The sequence below is a fragment of the Fistularia commersonii genome, chromosome 3 (genome assembly GCF_037954325.1).
Source record: "Fistularia commersonii isolate RoL2024-O1a breed Wild chromosome 3, RoL_Fcom_v1.0, whole genome shotgun sequence".
NCBI classification, from domain to species: Eukaryota; Metazoa; Chordata; class Actinopteri; order Syngnathiformes; family Fistulariidae; genus Fistularia; species Fistularia commersonii.
Window position 1 is genome coordinate 3593469 of NC_141286.1, and position 17079 is coordinate 3610547.

General features: G+C 37.7%; 2 protein-coding genes across 2 annotated transcripts; one reads left to right on the forward strand and one right to left on the reverse strand.

Moving 5' to 3' along the window:
- Positions 1-2095: 2095 nt before the first annotated feature.
- crybb1l3 (crystallin, beta B1, like 3) lies at positions 2096-8161 on the reverse strand. The gene is made up of 6 exons (XM_086141806.1): positions 8126-8161; positions 7235-7308; positions 6844-6962; positions 6305-6437; positions 5386-5528; positions 2096-2981 (listed from the first exon to the last, which is right to left on the reverse strand). The coding sequence occupies exons 2-6, from the start codon at positions 7298-7300 to the stop codon at positions 2813-2815; spliced, it is 630 nt and encodes a 209-aa protein (XP_085997932.1). The 5' UTR covers positions 7301-7308; positions 8126-8161; the 3' UTR covers positions 2096-2812.
- Positions 8162-11031: 2870 nt separating this feature from the next.
- Positions 11032-15948, forward strand: cryba1a (crystallin, beta A1a). The gene is made up of 6 exons (XM_086141819.1): positions 11032-11119; positions 11785-11851; positions 12000-12118; positions 13444-13585; positions 14191-14333; positions 15460-15948. The coding sequence occupies exons 2-6, from the start codon at positions 11813-11815 to the stop codon at positions 15605-15607; spliced, it is 591 nt and encodes a 196-aa protein (XP_085997945.1). The 5' UTR covers positions 11032-11119; positions 11785-11812; the 3' UTR covers positions 15608-15948.
- The last annotated feature ends 1131 nt before the right edge of the window (positions 15949-17079 follow it).

Sequence of the window (17079 nt, forward strand, 5' to 3'; positions counted from 1 at the left end):
TTATTGATGCATTGATTTATTTATCCAACATCTATCCTGGAATCAGGGTCATAGGGCACGCACAGTTAGGATCACATAATCAGCAACCTTTATTATTATTATTATTATTAGTGTTGATAATAATAATAATAATATTGTTGTTATTGTTGTTGTTGTTAGTAGTAGTAGTTATTTTATTTTGTTATTCATGCATTCATTTATTTATCCGACATCTATCCTGGAATCAGGGTCGTAGGGCACGCACAGTTGAGATCACATAATCAGCCATTTTATTATTATTATTATTATTGATAAACTGTTATTACTAATATAACTGCTTCTACTACTAATAGTCAGGTTGGATAAAAACATCATACTGCTAAAAACAACACAGAACAGCCATGGATAAAATCGACATGAAAAAATGAAAGTGCACTGGCTGTTAGGGTGAGTAGACATGTTTGAACAGGTGAGTTATGTATATATATCAAATTACAGATTGAACACGAATTAAAATTATATTTGACCATAAAAGTCATTGAGATTTAGTGTCTTGTCTGTTTTAGTGTCTGGTTTTTGCTACAGGGCAAAGAAGCGGATGGCTTGTTAGGCAACATAGGCAAATGCTAAAGGCAGCGCGGCCTCCAGGGGGCACCACAAACTCAGGAAAAAAATCCCCTCCCTCCATCCATCCATCCATCCATCCATCCGTCCATCCATCCGTCCATCCATCCGTCCATCCATCCGTCCATCCATCCGTCCATCCATCCATCCATCCATCCATCCATCCATCCATCTTCTGCTGCTTATCCTGCTCTCAGGGTTGTGGTGGATTCTGGAGCCTGTCCCAGCTGAGGCGGGGTACATGTTCCAAAAACATGCAGCAGGTTCACTCACCCAATGACAGCTGGGACAGGCTAACCAATTTTTATCAATATTGATTCATTGATTAACACATTAATTTATTCTTTCTTTTCATGTCCATGCCCTGGAGTGAATCCCAGATGACCTGAAGCAGGAGGTGGAGCCCCAGTTTGACCATGCACAGTGAAGGTGGAGCCGATCTGAACTAATATAAGACAAGATTTGGGGAACGATAGTTCATAACTGATTAATCGATATTTGATCATTTTTTGATTATTAGTATTGTTTTTTTTTCATTATTTTTATTATGATTCAAACGTTTTAAATTAGTTAAAGTACTGTAGTATTGATATCAAAGCTAGCTTTGAATAGCATTTTCTCGTCGTTGAAGTCAATCAATTAATTTTGCATCATTCTTAATTTTGCAATTTTAATTTTTCGGAGCCGAACTTGAAATATTCCTGTTTACGCCACAGTAGAAACATAATAATCATGTTATTGTTTTGAAAACTGAGAGAGATTTCTGAAATTACTTTACTATAATTAACGATGTAGCTTCTTATTTACATAGTTAAGTACCTGAGGATGTTCCCGCTTTTATTAACTAAAGTGTAAATTAACTTAAGATGAGTGGAAAATCATAAAAAAAACATTTCTAGTGACGGTTGGATTGGAACCCGTTCATTTAGTATAAAGTAATGTAGAATAATATTATATAATATTAATGATTATATGATTACGTCATATCATGTAATATTTGTATAACATCCACAGTTAAGCAAATGTAAAACCCTTGTTTTGAATATTGAATATTTTCATTAAACACATTAAATCAAATCTAAATGCCAAAATATGTCAACTAAATATGTAGTCTTAATGTTACATTTGAATGTTAATTTTAGATTCATTTATTATTTTTATATTCAGCTTTAAGTACTAGCAAACCAATTTACATTTTAACATGTGCTTTTGCATTTTAAATATTACAATAATATTGCTACTCAACCTTTATCCATTTTGGATAAAGCTATTTTGGCAAGAACATTTACATTAAGAATATATATATATATATATGTATATATTTATATGTATGTATTTATATTTTTTTCACCGTGACATTTTCCATGTGGTCTCACAGTAATAACTGTGAAGAAAATGATCAAAATCAAAAGTCCGTTACAGACATATTGCATATATTAGCACATATGTGCAAAACTACCATTGCTTAATAAGGAAACGACAGTTTTTCAAGTTTGTAACATGGTTTTATTTTATTTATTTCCATTGGAAAGTGTCTTTCCAGATGCCAGCATCCCTGAGAAAGTGTAAATGCATATTGTCTGGTCAGCCCCGTCAATGAGCTGAGAAGGGCCACCAGAGGAAAAGAAAGGAAAGAAAAGAAAAGGCACACACACCACCCTGCGAGGCCATGTTTCATGTTTAATAACACCGACCCTGGTCAGCATGGAGCGATGCGATGGGAGGACAGCGCCTCCCTCTGCTCGATATAGTCACCGGCAGGGGTGTGTGCAGAGCTGAGGGTTGAGTGAGAAGTGTGTGTGTCTCGGGAACCCGGTCGAGGGAGAGCAGGCTTATTGGCATCGTTTTTGGTGTAATACATATGCGAGGAGATAGAAATAAAATAAAAGGGTGATCATGGTATTAAAACAAACTAAAACACAAACCACTAACTTGAATCTACCAACTCCCCTCTAATCCCCCTTTAAATAAATATGATAAATCATGAGGTCTGTAGACAGAGAGCGTTGCTACTGTTTTTACCGATACTACAGTTGCTCTGGGAGTGCGTGACCACCTCCCAAATCCTGCCGGCAAAACCAATATCAACATTCAGAAGCCATCAGCTGGTGTGGCCGTCGAAGAATTCCCAAGGGATAGTTAGCACCGCGGCACGTGACCTGACCCTCGCGCTTCCCTCCAGTTCGCCCACAGTCCGCTGACCTTGTCTCTACGCGGTCATCTCGAAGCAGCCCCTGCGGTGCGTCTGCATGTCTCTCACCCTGCGGATGGACTGCATCTGGGGGTGGTGGGCTCCCCACTCGTTCCAGTGCTTGAAAGTGCCCATTTCAAGTACATACTGGAAGCCACGGTAGCCGGGGTACTGGTAACCCACCCACCTGTGGAAGAGAAGGCGTTAGCTGTTGCTCTGCTAGATGGCATTAAGGCTTGCGCCAAAAATTGGATCCCGCAGCTTGGACAATTCTTCATATTATGATGATGATGATTAGTATTATTATTATTAATAATAATATTATTAATAATAATAATATTATCCATCCATCCATCCATCCGTCCATCCATCCATCCATCCGTCCATCCATCCATCCATCTTCTTCCACTTATCCTGCACTCAGGGTAACAAGGGATGCCGGAGACTATATTATTATTATTATTATTATTATTATCAATATTATCCAACCATCTTCTTTCACTTATCCTGCATTCAGGGTCACAGGGGATGCTTGAGATTATATCATTATTATTATTATTATCATTATCATTATCATTATTATTATTATTATTATTATTATTATTATTACTATTATTGCTATTATTATTATCATTATTATTATTATTATTATCCATCCATCCACCCATCCATCCATCCATCCATCCATCCATCCATCCATCCATCCATCCATCCATCCATCCATCCATCCATCCATCTTCCACTTATCCTGCAGTCAGGGTCACAGGGGATGTTGGAGACTATATTATTATTATTATTATCATTATTATTATTATTATTATCATCCATCCATCCATCCATCCATCCATCCATCCATCCATCCATCCATCCATCCATCCATCCATCTTCTTCCACTTATCCTGCACTCAGGGTCGCGGGGGATGCTGAAGATGGTAATATTATTATCATTATCATTAATGTTATTATTATTAGTGTTGTTGTAAGTAGTGGCAGTATTAGCAGTATTAATAATAATAACAGTTATTACTAATATAACTACTACTTATAATAATAATAATCATTGGGTTGTATGAAAACATCATACCAATAAAAGAACACAAAACAGCAAAAAAAAAAATTCCATGAAATCCAAAAATGAAAGTAGACAAGTGTCATGTATATGAATCAAACTACAGATAGAACAAAAATTAAAATTGGATTTGACCATAAAGTTATTGAGATTTAGTGTCTTGTCTGTTTTAGTGTCTGGATTTGCTGCAGGGTGTTTATTTTACGCCTCCAGGAAAGAGGCGGCTCGCTGATTAGGCAACATGAGCAAATGCTAAGGGCAGCGTTGCCTCCAGGGGACACCACAAACTCAGGAAAAAAAATTCACCCACAATTTAACGATATTAAAACTAGTCATTACGATTAACTCCTCAGATTAAAAAGCTCACAGTGATTTAATTTTTTTTTTTTTTTTTGTAATTTGTAAATTGGGTGACATGTTATATTAAAAATGAAGAATCTGATTTCTTTTTTAACTGTATGTAAATCGCCGGTAGAGGGAAGGGAGCTCCATAAAATCTCGCCTACGGTGGCAAATTGTGTCGTGATCACACTTCACGCTGCCGTTCTCATTTGGTCTCACGTTTTGTAACTCTTTTTGCAACAGAAAGACGCCCTCATTAAGCTCGGATCTGTCCGGTAAATGGACGCTTTTCCTCCCTTTTGTCTCCAAGTGCTTGCTCATGGGGGAATGTTGGGTTTCTCTAAATCAGGGGTCTCAGACTCGCAGCCCGCGGACCAATTGCGGCCCTCAGAACAATATTTTGTGGGCCCCTGCCTGAAATCAAGTCTTTGTGTTAGTGTGTTTTCTCACATGCATCTGGGGGTTTTATACAGTGGGTTTCAAAAAAAAAAAAAAAAAAAAACAGGCAAGGAAAAAAATGAAAAAGTAACTTTGCAATGTATTTTTTGCTTCAAAGTTTGAAAACAAAATTATTTTTCGATGAAAAAAAGTCCAGTGACATAGGTGAAAACAATCTTTTCTTTTCTTATTTCTATAAAAAAAAACACAAAAACGATAGCAAAAAAAAAAAAAAAAAAAAACGGGGAAACTTAAAAAGATTGCCACCAATGCTACCATGCTACAATGCTACAATGATTGCTTCATGCTACCAATCCATTCTAACAAATTCTAGAGGCAAATTTTCCCACAGTGACAAGATTTACTCTTTTATCACAAAAATATTTTTAGGGTGTCATTCCATCAATTTTTTTTTACATTAATTTGAAATATTTATTTGTCATGTATTTTTTAGAGGAACAGTTCATTACATGTAAAGATTATTATAATTTACCCGTTTATCTCCTTTACACTAAAACAAAGGAAAAATTTGGACTTAATGTTACTTCTAGGTTACTTCTAGGATCAAAATGAGTTTGACACCCTTGCTCGAAATCATTTCCATTTTACACGGAAATTATCAACACTGTTGTGATTTGCTGCTATAGGACTTGATGTCCTCATATGTGGACGCAACAGGTTAATACACTCGTTTTAACACATTCATGTTAACTCTCAGAGAAAGAAAAAAAAGGAAACATACGTGCCACCGGTGACCTGAATGCTTGCAACGCGGTCCTGGAAGCCATAAGACCACAGACTGGGAATATCCTCATCAGACACTTCCATCTTACGACCCTCAAAGTTGGTACATTCATACAGGCAGATCTTGTGGTCCTGTGGGTCCTGAAAACACAACCGTGAGTTAGATAAGATCACAACATCGCTCATGTCCAGAAGCTACAAGGCTCCAAGACAGCTCGGCAGTCGGAGGAACAAAAATGAGTTTACAGGAATAGGCATTGTAGCTTCCTCACCAACCAAATTGTGAACAAAAATAATACCAAAGTAATAAAAATACAGAATGAGCCAGACGAGAATCGAGAAGGGATTCGATGTTTCGCTGGTTGTTTTATCGTTCTGGAAAATTAGAAAAAGTTCCCGGGAGGGAAATCTGAACAAAGGGATCATTGTAGACTAAAATATATCCACCCGGTGTTCTCCTGCCTTTAAGGTGAAGGAGGGTAAAAATAAAATAACAAATATTTAATCAGGATCGCTCTCCTTCCTCAATTTAGTGCTGACACATAAATTAATAATTGATTCGATTGTTGCTATCCAGCCTCGATAAACGCAATCTGGTGCCCTGAGCTGACCACACTTTCCACTTCACATTAAAATAATAATCATAAAAGTGAGCACTTTTAGGTTATTTTTCAAAAACCACAGGTTTAATTTTTGTACCACTTTATGAACAGAATCATCACTGTAGATGAATTATGTAAAACATTTAAAGCGGTATCATTGGTGCGCTCACTTCAAGATATTCAATGCTAATCCAGCTCATTCCACTCATTTATTTATATTTTTTTAAATTACAAAAAGAATGGATATTTCAAATACTTTCCATCTAGGGACAGAAACAAGGCGCTTTCAGTCGTATAATCGGCGATAGATCTTACCATACGGACGGGTCGGACCGACATGAGACGGTCACACCTGTAGCTGTTGGACCAGGTGTCCCATCTGGGATACTCGCCCTTCTCCAGGATGAACATCTCGCCAGTCATGTTTTGCTGCTCGAAGCCCACCCAGCTGCAGGACGGGGGACAGATTTATTCGCTCACATTTGGGAAAAGAGAGTACAGCGGTGTATATATTTCATAGACGATTCGACCGATACCAAAAAAAAAAAAAAATTTCTTCCCTCGCCCGTAGTGCCGCTCATCCATCTAGATTTTTATGCTGCAAATTTTCTGAATTTTTGGAGGAAATTTTCAAAAAGGAGTAGACCGAACATGGTTTTCTTATGTGATTGATTCAGCTCCATTGCACTGGAGACATATTTCCCACATGATGTCAAATCAGTCTAGATGGATGCTCAACAATACAGGCCAGAGAGAAAACATATAATCAATTCATTTTTTTTTTTACTCTTTTTTTATTTTTTTTTATGTTGCGCGGTCGAATCGAATCCTTCCTGGAAGGCTCTGCAACTTACGGTCCACTCTCTACCCTGATCGAGCGGATTCTCTCGAGACCTTTCTCGGACAGATTGCGACACTCGGTGAACAGGTCAATCCTCCGGCCTTGGAAGTTCTCGAATTCATAGAGGTATATCTGATGGGGAAAGTAAGGATAAAGCATCTTTTCCAAATACTTTTTAATATTCTTACTTTGCAGATCGCGATGGCTTCGGCGCCTCAGCCCAATGTCAGTTTCTAGAACTTAATTCGAAGTTGAACCAATACTTTTGTCACCTTTGTGAGCATGAAGTAGCTTAGCTTACTGTCATATTGTTACCAGGCACAATTCGTTGCAACCATATTCAAAAGTCTGTCATCCTAAAACTGCTCTTGTGTAGGTTTCTGCACGGGACAAATGGAGAGTACCTTGGAATTGCGCAGCCCGACTGCAGAGTGGCTGCCAATGCTGCCTTGAGCACCTGAGTGAGACATGATCGGATCTAGAGAGAAACAGGAAGAAACCGTTAGCCTTTTCCAGAATGCGATTGGCATTTCTTTCGCACGCGATAAAGATGCGACGGTAGCGAGTGTCTGCGCATGCTGTGGTAGGTTTCGTTGGTTGCCTGTACGCGTCAGTGAAATCCATCAGTTTATAACCTATTGTGGCTGCAGAAGGAAAAAAGTCAACACGATGAGAAAAATATTGAAATATTTGGAGCTGTAAAACAATCCAGGCACGCATATTTAAAGTACTGCATATGGACATGCAGTATAAATGCTAAACCGGAAAAACAATATACTTGTTTGACTTGTTCGGGACACATTTTCAATTACATCGGGTGATGTTGAATTATGAGATTCGTAAAACAAATTTGAATTTAATAAAGAAAACACAAAACCGGTAAAAGCTTCTGGCACTGATGCAAACCTAAAAAAACAGATTTCTTAAAAATGTTAAATAATCCTACATCTTAAATCCTCCATTTTCTTGATTTCTTTCTTTATTACTTTCACTCATTCTAACCAAGTCTTTCGTGAATTTTCTTCCTCCAGCGGAAAAAAAAAAAGTTCGTCGAGCCACCAATCCAGACCCTGGCACATTTAATTTACAAGCGGATACATTCTTTTTTTTTCTCTCTTTTTTTTGTCAAAGTTCCAATATAATCACTCCGGTGTTAAAGATCAAGAGGCTTGTTCAATTCTTTCAATCCAAACGTAGCAGACAGGAAACAAAGAACCATCTCCCCGTCTGATAAAAAAAAAAAAAAAAAAGCCGGCAGGTGTTTAAAGATTAAGGTTGTCGGAGCGAAAACTTACAGCTACAAATGCAGGTAGAAACGGACCAACCTTGGGAGAAAGTGATGGGCGCAGGCATATTTAGTGGGGATATATATATACATTCACATCCAATCCCATCCCATAGAGAGCAGGATGCAGACTTCTCATTGGCTGTTGGCTGTGCAGAGTTTTTGCGAAGGGTCACAGGTCACGATGCTTATCCCTGGATGAGTCGTGCTGACTCTGCTGCATGTTTTGTTGTCCGGTGCCATTGTGGAGGGACTGAGGACAGTCACTTCCATCAGCAGAATGTTTGCCGCGGCCGTCCTGTGCACGCGCACGTGCATACCATTTGCAATCATGCACACATAAAACGCATACACACATTGTCTGGAGGTTCATTTTTTAAATGCATTTTTTTCCTTCAAGTACCCATTGGTTTGCCTGTCTTCTATGAAATGGATATTTTGTCTTTCACGCCCGCACACACACACACACACACACTCTGGGCTCAAAGGCTCCGAGCCTTTGAGCCCAGAGTGTGTAATGTGCTGACAGCCGGAGCCGCATCCACACACATTGTTTTGACAGACGTGTTGGACTCCATCACCGGGACATTCAGACATGCAAGCTGTCAGTGGGTGTGTGTTCATGGTAAATTTTATTTCTATGTAAAGAAGAAGAAATTAAAAAAAAAAGCTTTTAGTTTCTACATCATCATGATGAGATGATGTAGTTATGGTACATTACAGATTCGGGGAAAGTCTTAACATGTGAACAAATGCAAGGCTATGATAGTGTTACGAGGGAAACGTGTTTTCTTCTTTTTTTTTTTAAAAGTAGTGCTTATTTGCCAGCTTTATGGGTGTTTAGGCGGAATAGTTAAAAGTGTAATCATATTGACAAAAATTACTGCTATATATCTGCTTTAGTGACTCAAATAATCCATCTTCATCTAGAATGTTAAGCAGTTTTGAGAATTTTAAACATTGACATTGACATTTCAACTTGAAGTAAGAAATAAAATAAAAAACATTTAGAATTTTTGGAATTTTTCTGCTCTTGAATTAAAAGGGTGGTGTTTTTCCGCTACCCCAAATACCGGCGAAAGACTAATAAGCAAAGTTTTAATCCAAGAAGTCATGACAAATACAGTGCACAACCACTATTTTCATGTCTCAGCATTTTATACTAACGTGGCCTTAGAGGACATGTGGGATGGGAGGTTTTATCTAATTTGGGTTGGAAAAGTTGCAACAAACATGTAAAGATGAACATATCAACAAGACAATTCTGAGCCATTTCCAAAATGAGGAAGCATTGGGAATAAGACAGACAACAAGATTAAATTCTCAGAAATTTGAAATCATTTTTAGAATTGGAGACTTTGATAGTCGTAAAAACATTTTTGCCAAACATTATGATGTTTAACCCCTGATTTCCTATGTAATCTTATCAAAACATTCTGTAAATGATTGTCAGAGGTAGTCTACATATATATTTCTTTTTCATTTTTTTTTTAACTGATAGCATGGCATGATTTATAAGGCAAGAGCAGTTTTGGCTTTTCACATTTCAAAACTAAATTTGCCACTTTATCCCAGTGCCCAGGCGTTGGATATAAGCGTCGAGATATCGCATTCCCAAAAACTACTCCAATCTGAGGATGCACTGTGTATTCAGTTTACTTCTTTACACACAGTGATTGTAAGGATTATCTGTGCACATTTGATTTGGTTCCACTCATGTCACTGAAGTTTAATGCATTACAAACATGGTACCATTAGTTACATACATTGCAAGTTTATTCCATTTTCCCGTTTGGAATAGAGAGCATCGGAGCTCTATCAGTCCAAAGTAAGAGCATTTTTTTTTAGCATCTATATCAATAAGCTACAGTTTAAGGAGAAATGTTACAAACATTTTTTTTCTCAGCAATTCAAGTACAAGAACATACAAGTCTGCACAGATATACTTGCCAGGTGATAATTGTAAATATTAAAATATATTTTAATTTTAATTTAATTTTTGAAGACTATTTTTTTTAAGACTTTAAAATTGATTAAAACGTTCTTTGCTTCCAACCTTGATGCAGATTATTTTGCTTTATAGATTTTGCTGATTTTATTTGTATTATTATTGTATTACTTATTTTTGGACTGAAAAACTGCAAAAAAAAAGCTCCACCCTATAACAGTTTGACAGTACAGGACATGTTGCCCTTCTCTAGTAAAGGGTTTGCACGCATAGAATTACTGAAACTGATGTCTCTATTTTAAATGTATCTTCATTTACGTAGTTTAATAGGTGGGAACAATTGTCGGACCACTATAAATACAAAAAAGTTACCTACGCAAAGCGGCGACGTGGAAGCACTTACAAGGCCACCATGTAAATGTCAGCGTGTCTTTGTGTGCGCTGAATGAACCCACGCTTGCATGGTCCTTTCACGTGTGAACGTCCATGACTGTGTGTGTGTGTGCATAACTGAGCATGTGTGTAAATAGAACGGGGAGAAAAGGTGGAAGGCCCCATAGATGAGGGGTCAGTGGAGGTGGACGTAGCGCTCGCATGGAAACGGAGCGAATGGAACCGTGAGTAAATTTTCCGTGACGTTTATTCCCGTAGAACATATTCAAATCTGGGGCGTTACGAAAGTATATCTTCCACGAGGAAAAATCAGGGTTTCCACTTCTTTGCTTTTGACTTATTTACATGTATCAGCAACAATATCCAAGATTTGTTTCCCGGAGCAGACCGTGCCAGAACGTGATCCGGTCTGCTGCTTGCGGACCATTTGGACCCCGTGCTCATGGACTCTGGGCATGTTGCCCTTCATCCGTTAAAGCCCGGCAGCTCAACGTGAAACAATGGTTGGGGGTGCAATGTGCTGACTCCCCGCTTGACCCACAGGTCTGGACGCTTTTCAGCACCGCCATGTATAAATAGTCCTGCTCGCTGTGGGGTCAGGACATGGTTTTTGTGGAGCCCCCCTGTGAGCACTGCACAGCTAATTCTTTTGGGGCCTGTCAGGTAAGCCGTTCCATCTCCATCCATTCAGGCCATTGTTACTTCACATTTCTGTGTCTTTTGTCTTCGCCGTTTATGCTGAGACACCTAAATGTATAGAGTGACGTCAAACGTACGCATCCACAGGCGTACCGAGTAGCATTGTGTTTACGTTAACTGCGTGCATGTGTGACAATTAAAGTCTCGTATCCAGCTGAATGTTTAAAGGAGAATATTTTTTTCTTTTTTAGCACATTTGGCTTAAACGTGCACGTAAACCTGACGCTGAAAATCCGACAGCGACTAAATACAGTTCTAAGTGCATATTCAAAAGTCATGTTTCACATACTAATCATATGCTTATATCACCAGATTTTGTCTGGCAGCTATAATTACCAATTTCTTACAACTCAAGGGTCTCCAACTGTGGTGATTTTAAATATTCAGGATGATTTAAACATCGAAGTATTCTTGGCTCGAGCTGGTGAAAAAGGTTAAAACATCTTTTTATTGCATGGGCTATCACTACTTTGTACGCTAAGTATGTTTTGATGATTATATTAACTTTTCAATGTTAAAAATCTCCGATTTGTTTGCGTTTTACACGTGTCAATTTTGGTGACATGCTAACTCCACATCTCTCGTCAGACATGAAGGGCTTGCAACTTTTCTTCCTTCCTTCTCTGCAGATAAATATCCGCGGAGAAGAACGCCAGCATGGCTCTGAACAATCCCACCACCCTGGGACCATGGAAGGTGAGTGTCACCTCTCTGAAGAACACCGATCAATCTTTTCAATCTTTACCTGGGCTGATGATGTCATCGATGTGTGTGTGTGCGCGCACACATCAGTGTGTATGTGCGGCATGTGCATACTACATGTATGCATTTGTATCCTCCACAGATCACAGTTTATGATCAGGAGAACTTCCAGGGGAAGCGCTTGGAGTTTACTTCATCCTGCCAGAACATCATGGAATGTGGTGTGGACAACATTCGCTCCCTGAAGGTGGAGTGTGGGGCGTAAGTCGCGTGTTCGAGCGCAATTACTGGAACAGTTTACTTTATTTTTTAAGATTTTTTTCCTTTTATATGATACTTTGCATTTCCCGTGAAGTGAACAAAATCCTGAGTTCCTTAACTAAATTGTTCGGTTTAAAAATAAGAACAAGTAAATGGCCTGAAGTGGAAAGCTAACTAGTGTAAAGGTAAAGAAATATGATATATTGTAATGTCTTGTTAAAATATATCACCTCAAATGTGATAAATCTGTCAGATAAATGGAGCACAGAAGAAAGTATAATATTTATCTGCAATGTAGCACAGTGGATGTCATAGTGGTGTTACATGCAAGTACCCTGGTAAATTGCAAATACATCGGAGGTGTATTTTATACTCCTTGAGTAAAAGTAGTGTAGTAGTACTTTTTGCTCCACAATTACTTTGGCCGCTTTATTTACCTTTATTTTTAATTCTGTTTAAATCTATTCATATTATATCTGTTATCATTTCTCCACAATGAGTATATCAGTCTTGATAGTTCATGTACATTTATACCAGCAATGTCTTTATGCTTTGTAAAAAGTCTATTAATTCACTAATTATAATTGAATATTTTCCCAAAAAAGGGGACCTAAGTCATGCCGATGGCTGGAATGCAAAACTTCCTATCTGCAAATATTTTGATTTTGGGCTTTGCATTGAATGGTGAGAAATGGGATGGCTCCACATTTTCAGTCTATCTGCAAGATAATCCTATAACATAAATGTTATATGACAAAACTCCTATGTGCACAATGAAGCAGAAAAAAATAGGAAAAAAACACTTATCTGCATTGTCAGTGGTAAAAATACATGCTATGTATTTTTAAAGTATGACATAGAAATATAGTCTGTGAACAACAGAATATTCTTGAATATCTTTAACAAAGACCATACTATAATCAAATGAAACATTTTTTTAATTTCCTGAAAAAAGTGTTATTTTCAGATAGGAGGTTTTGCGTTCCAGACATCGACATAGTGACTAGGATGTGTATGATATTTGGATGAGGAACCCAAAGATTCGTATTTGATAAATACCTGTCGATTTTAAAATCAAACAGGAAGAAATCATTAAAGTAAGTTGTCTCACAATTTAAAAATAAATGAAATCCATAAAATCTAAACTGATATTATTTGTCTCAACGGGAGTAAAAGGACAGAATACCAGCAAGCACGCTCTGTCCGACTGTTCCTCAGAATTGGCAGAGTGGCCGGTTGCCATGGAAAATATCTCTGTCCAATTCAAATGTAATTATCCATTCACGCTGCGTAATGTCTCATCTGCCACGGTGTCCGGGGGACAGCTGGACAGGATATGAGCACTCCAGCTTCTGTGGGCAGCAGTTTGTGCTCGAGAGAGGAGACTATCCTCACTGGGAGTCCTGGAGCGGCAGCAATGCTTACCACATCGAGAGGATGATGTCCTTCCGCCCCATCTGCTCCGCTGTGAGTCTCCACCTCAACCAAGCCGCCTAAAGTCCACTCCTTATAATCTTTGTTTACGAAAAAAAAAGAGAGAGGATAGGTGAAACACCAGAAAAGGGTGTTTTTTTTTTGTTTGTTTGTTTTTTTATAAAACAAACAAATGATACAAAATGGGTATAAGAAAAACAAGACAAACACATCATCAAAAAAAGGGTTCTACCGGTAAATTGTTTACATCTTTGGTCTGTCAAAGCTTTCAGATTCAGATTTAGAAGCACTCAATTTGTCTTCAAGGGAAAATTAAAAGGCACATGGGGTAGCATATAACACACAAAGAAGCAACTATCTATAAATAAATGGTACATCTATATAATAAACATACATGCATGTAGAGATTGTGCATGCATACAACAGACTGTAAATCTGTAATTCATTCACACTTAAATTTGGGTGATTTAATGCATCTCTAGTTGCAATTTGGTCATTTGCGATAAAAATCCTTTGTGGTTTGTTTTAATTTTTCATGATTTTTTTTTTTTTTGCAATAAAATAAGAAATAGGGATTGCGGCATTGCAATTAGCAATATAATTTTCTCACGGAAGTCTCATTCATCACACGCTCGCAGAACCATAAGGAGTCCAAGATGGTGCTGTTCGAGAAGGAGAACTTCATGGGCCGCCAGTGGGAGATCAATGATGACTACCCCTCTCTGCAGGCCATGGGCTGGGGCAACAACGAGATCGGTTCCATGCAGGTTCAGAGTGGCGCGTAAGTTTTGGCATCTTCTTTTTAGTGCAAATACTGGACTTCATGATAAAACTTCAAATCACAACACGTTTTCAAACAAATCATACTCCTCGGGAAAGCAGAACACTTCATCTTATCTCATTTCGCCATTTAGATTTATTATTATCATACAGTTATTTCATCATTATATTTCTAATTGTTATCATCATTATATTGGTATGATTACCAACAAAATGTAGTGATAAAAAGGAAGTTCCCTTATTGTAATTATTACCATTATACTATCCTTATTGTTATTATTATTGTTAATAATAATTATTATAATTATAAAAATAATTTTAAGATTATGATAACGGTCATAAATAATGACAATATGACAATATGTTACAGCAGCAGAGGCTTGCAAACTATCAAATGACAATATTTAACTTAATTGAATGATATAAGAAAGACATATTTTCTACCTAAGGATTTGTTTAACTGGTGACATAGAGTGAGCTGGTTGTTTGGTCAAAATAATGGCAGATTTAGATTTTTATCTATATGGTGCCACATCCCAATACAGTTGCCTCATGACACATTAGATGCACAGCACGCCTGGACTTAAGTATTTAAAATGATAAGCAACATTCAACCAAAAGCAAGATTTCTTGCTAAGACCATTTTTTCCAGATAAATGTTTGGTTGAAAATATGTTGTTGATGTGACATCAATCTTGGAGTCATCGAATGATGATGCTTGATTTTTGGTCAGTTGTTTTATTAACAAACCTGTCCTTGCCATGGCAAAGTTTTGCATCTTTTCAGATTTTATATTTTGGTTGTTTAATATCCAACTGTGTCTTTTAAAATCATCCTGATTTTAAAAAGTGTATATTTCTTCCCAATCTGTGAATTTACCTTTCTGACCAAGAAAGTCAAAGTCACATTTCAATCTCTAATCTCAAAGGTCAATCCCTGATGCTAATGCAGGACTTAAATGGCTGTTTTGATTAAATTTGTATAAATCAACTAACTCTTGGATTATTTTGAAAGCGGATAGAAACCCTGCATTATTAATGCATTTTGAAGCTATTTGAATGTATACTTTTAAGCTACAAAAACCACCCTGATAACAATATATAACCGCTCCCTCATCCTTCCCGCAGCTGGGTTTGTTACCAGTTCCCTGGTTACCGTGGTTACCAGTACATCATGGAGTGCGACCGTCACGGCGGCGAATACAAACATTACAGAGAGTGGGGGTCCCACGCTCAGTCCTTCCAGGTGCAGTCGCTGCGTCGCATCCAGCAGTGAGGCCTGCATCTCCGCGTCATCTCCCCCGGCTCCTCCTCCACTTCCATTCATCCCCGCTCATGCCAGGACTCTGTTGCTGCTGCATCACGGAGATGTCTGCTGCCCCTTTGTATTGCTCTGTTGCAAAATAAAAAAAAATACACAAAAGATGACGCTTGATCAAAGAAAATGACAGATGCTGACTGATGCCCCACTAAAGAGAGGAGGTGGAGGAAACTAACAGGCCTTGGCGGCGGGGTGGTGATGTCACTTTCACTCATTCCTGCGGTAAACAAGCAGGTATCAGATGGAACAGGCAACGTCAATAAAAAAGCTAAACAACAGCCTTCTGCAAACTTTCATTTGGCTTGGTTGTGGTTTATGTTTACATTCTATCGTAAACTGAAGGACAAGACACTGCTGTCAAAGTGCAGTGTTGGAATGGATTTCTTGATTTATTTTTGATCATTTATATATTAAAAATAGTTATAATTTTTAGTATAAGGGACTGAAAAATAAATTTCAAGCAACTTTTCAGTTCGAAATACCAATAGAGACATGGGCTTATGTCTCAAGCTTAAGGAGAGGCTAAATGTGTAGCTAACAGGCAAACAAATAGAGCTGTAAAATGTTTTGATTTGTTTTTTTCATCTCATCTCTCTAATTTTCATTTTTACCTTCTGGTTAAATTAGCTATTATTTCTAAAAATCGTAATTTCCCAGAGCACAGGCGCAAACTCTTCAATAATTCTTGAGGTCAGTCCTGTGGAAATGTATTTTTCAATTTTGGCCAATATCTCGGAGACTCGTTGGCTTATCTTCATTTAAAATCGGAATTATTCTAATCTAAAAATATATTATTTTTCTGGGCAGCACGGTGGCGCTGTGGTTAGCACCTCTGCCTACAAGCAAGAGGTTCCTGGTTACACTGCTAACGGTGGCCTTTCAGCATAAAGTCTGCAACTTATTCCCATGTCTGTGCAGGTTCCTCCCTGGTTCCCTACATCAGACCAAAAACATGCAGCAGATTAATTAGAAAAAAATGGGAAAAATTGCCCCGAATGAGTGATGTTTTTTTTCTATGTTTTACTGATTTGTAGATAATGTCTTGGCAACTTATTTATGATTATTTAGTCCCTCATGATATTGGAAAAAATAGAAGTCATATGGCTGCAAAAAGTCACCTGGGAAAAGGAAAGCAGATCTTGTGAAAAAGCACATGATTTGCACTGATTTTGTTGCATAAGATACAACCCAGATCCTTAAAGCTGAGAGAACTGAAAGACCAACTCAAGTTGAATTTATTTTATTCATTTTTACAAGCACAGTCTTAGAATTCCCAATGTTATATCTTGACTGTTTCTTTAACCCAATTTTTTGGGATTAAAAAGGCTAATTTGTTGTAAATTTTAAGAAAATTTAAGGGAACATTTAGCATACTCTACACTGATAATTTTGGACCCATTAGGGTGAATTTGAAGTAAAAAAAAAGT

Bases quoted from the DNA above. Each gene is read 5' to 3' on its own strand.
- crybb1l3 (XM_086141806.1), bottom strand. From the start codon at position 7,300: ATGTCTCACTCAGGTGCTCAAGGCAGCATTGGCAGCCACTCTGCAGTC. The intron at 5,529-6,304 runs GTAAGATCTATC...TTGTGTTTTCAG, and splicing joins CGGTCCGACCCGTCCGTATG to GACCCACAGGACCACAAGAT. The intron at 2,982-5,385 runs GTATGTTTCCTT...TCTCTTCCACAG, and splicing joins ATTCAGGTCACCGGTGGCAC to GTGGGTGGGTTACCAGTACC.
- cryba1a (XM_086141819.1), top strand. From the start codon at position 11,813: ATGGCTCTGAACAATCCCACCACCCTGGGACCATGGAAG. The intron at 13,586-14,190 runs GTGAGTCTCCAC...ACACGCTCGCAG, and splicing joins TCCGCCCCATCTGCTCCGCT to AACCATAAGGAGTCCAAGAT. The intron at 14,334-15,459 runs GTAAGTTTTGGC...TCCTTCCCGCAG, and splicing joins ATGCAGGTTCAGAGTGGCGC to CTGGGTTTGTTACCAGTTCC.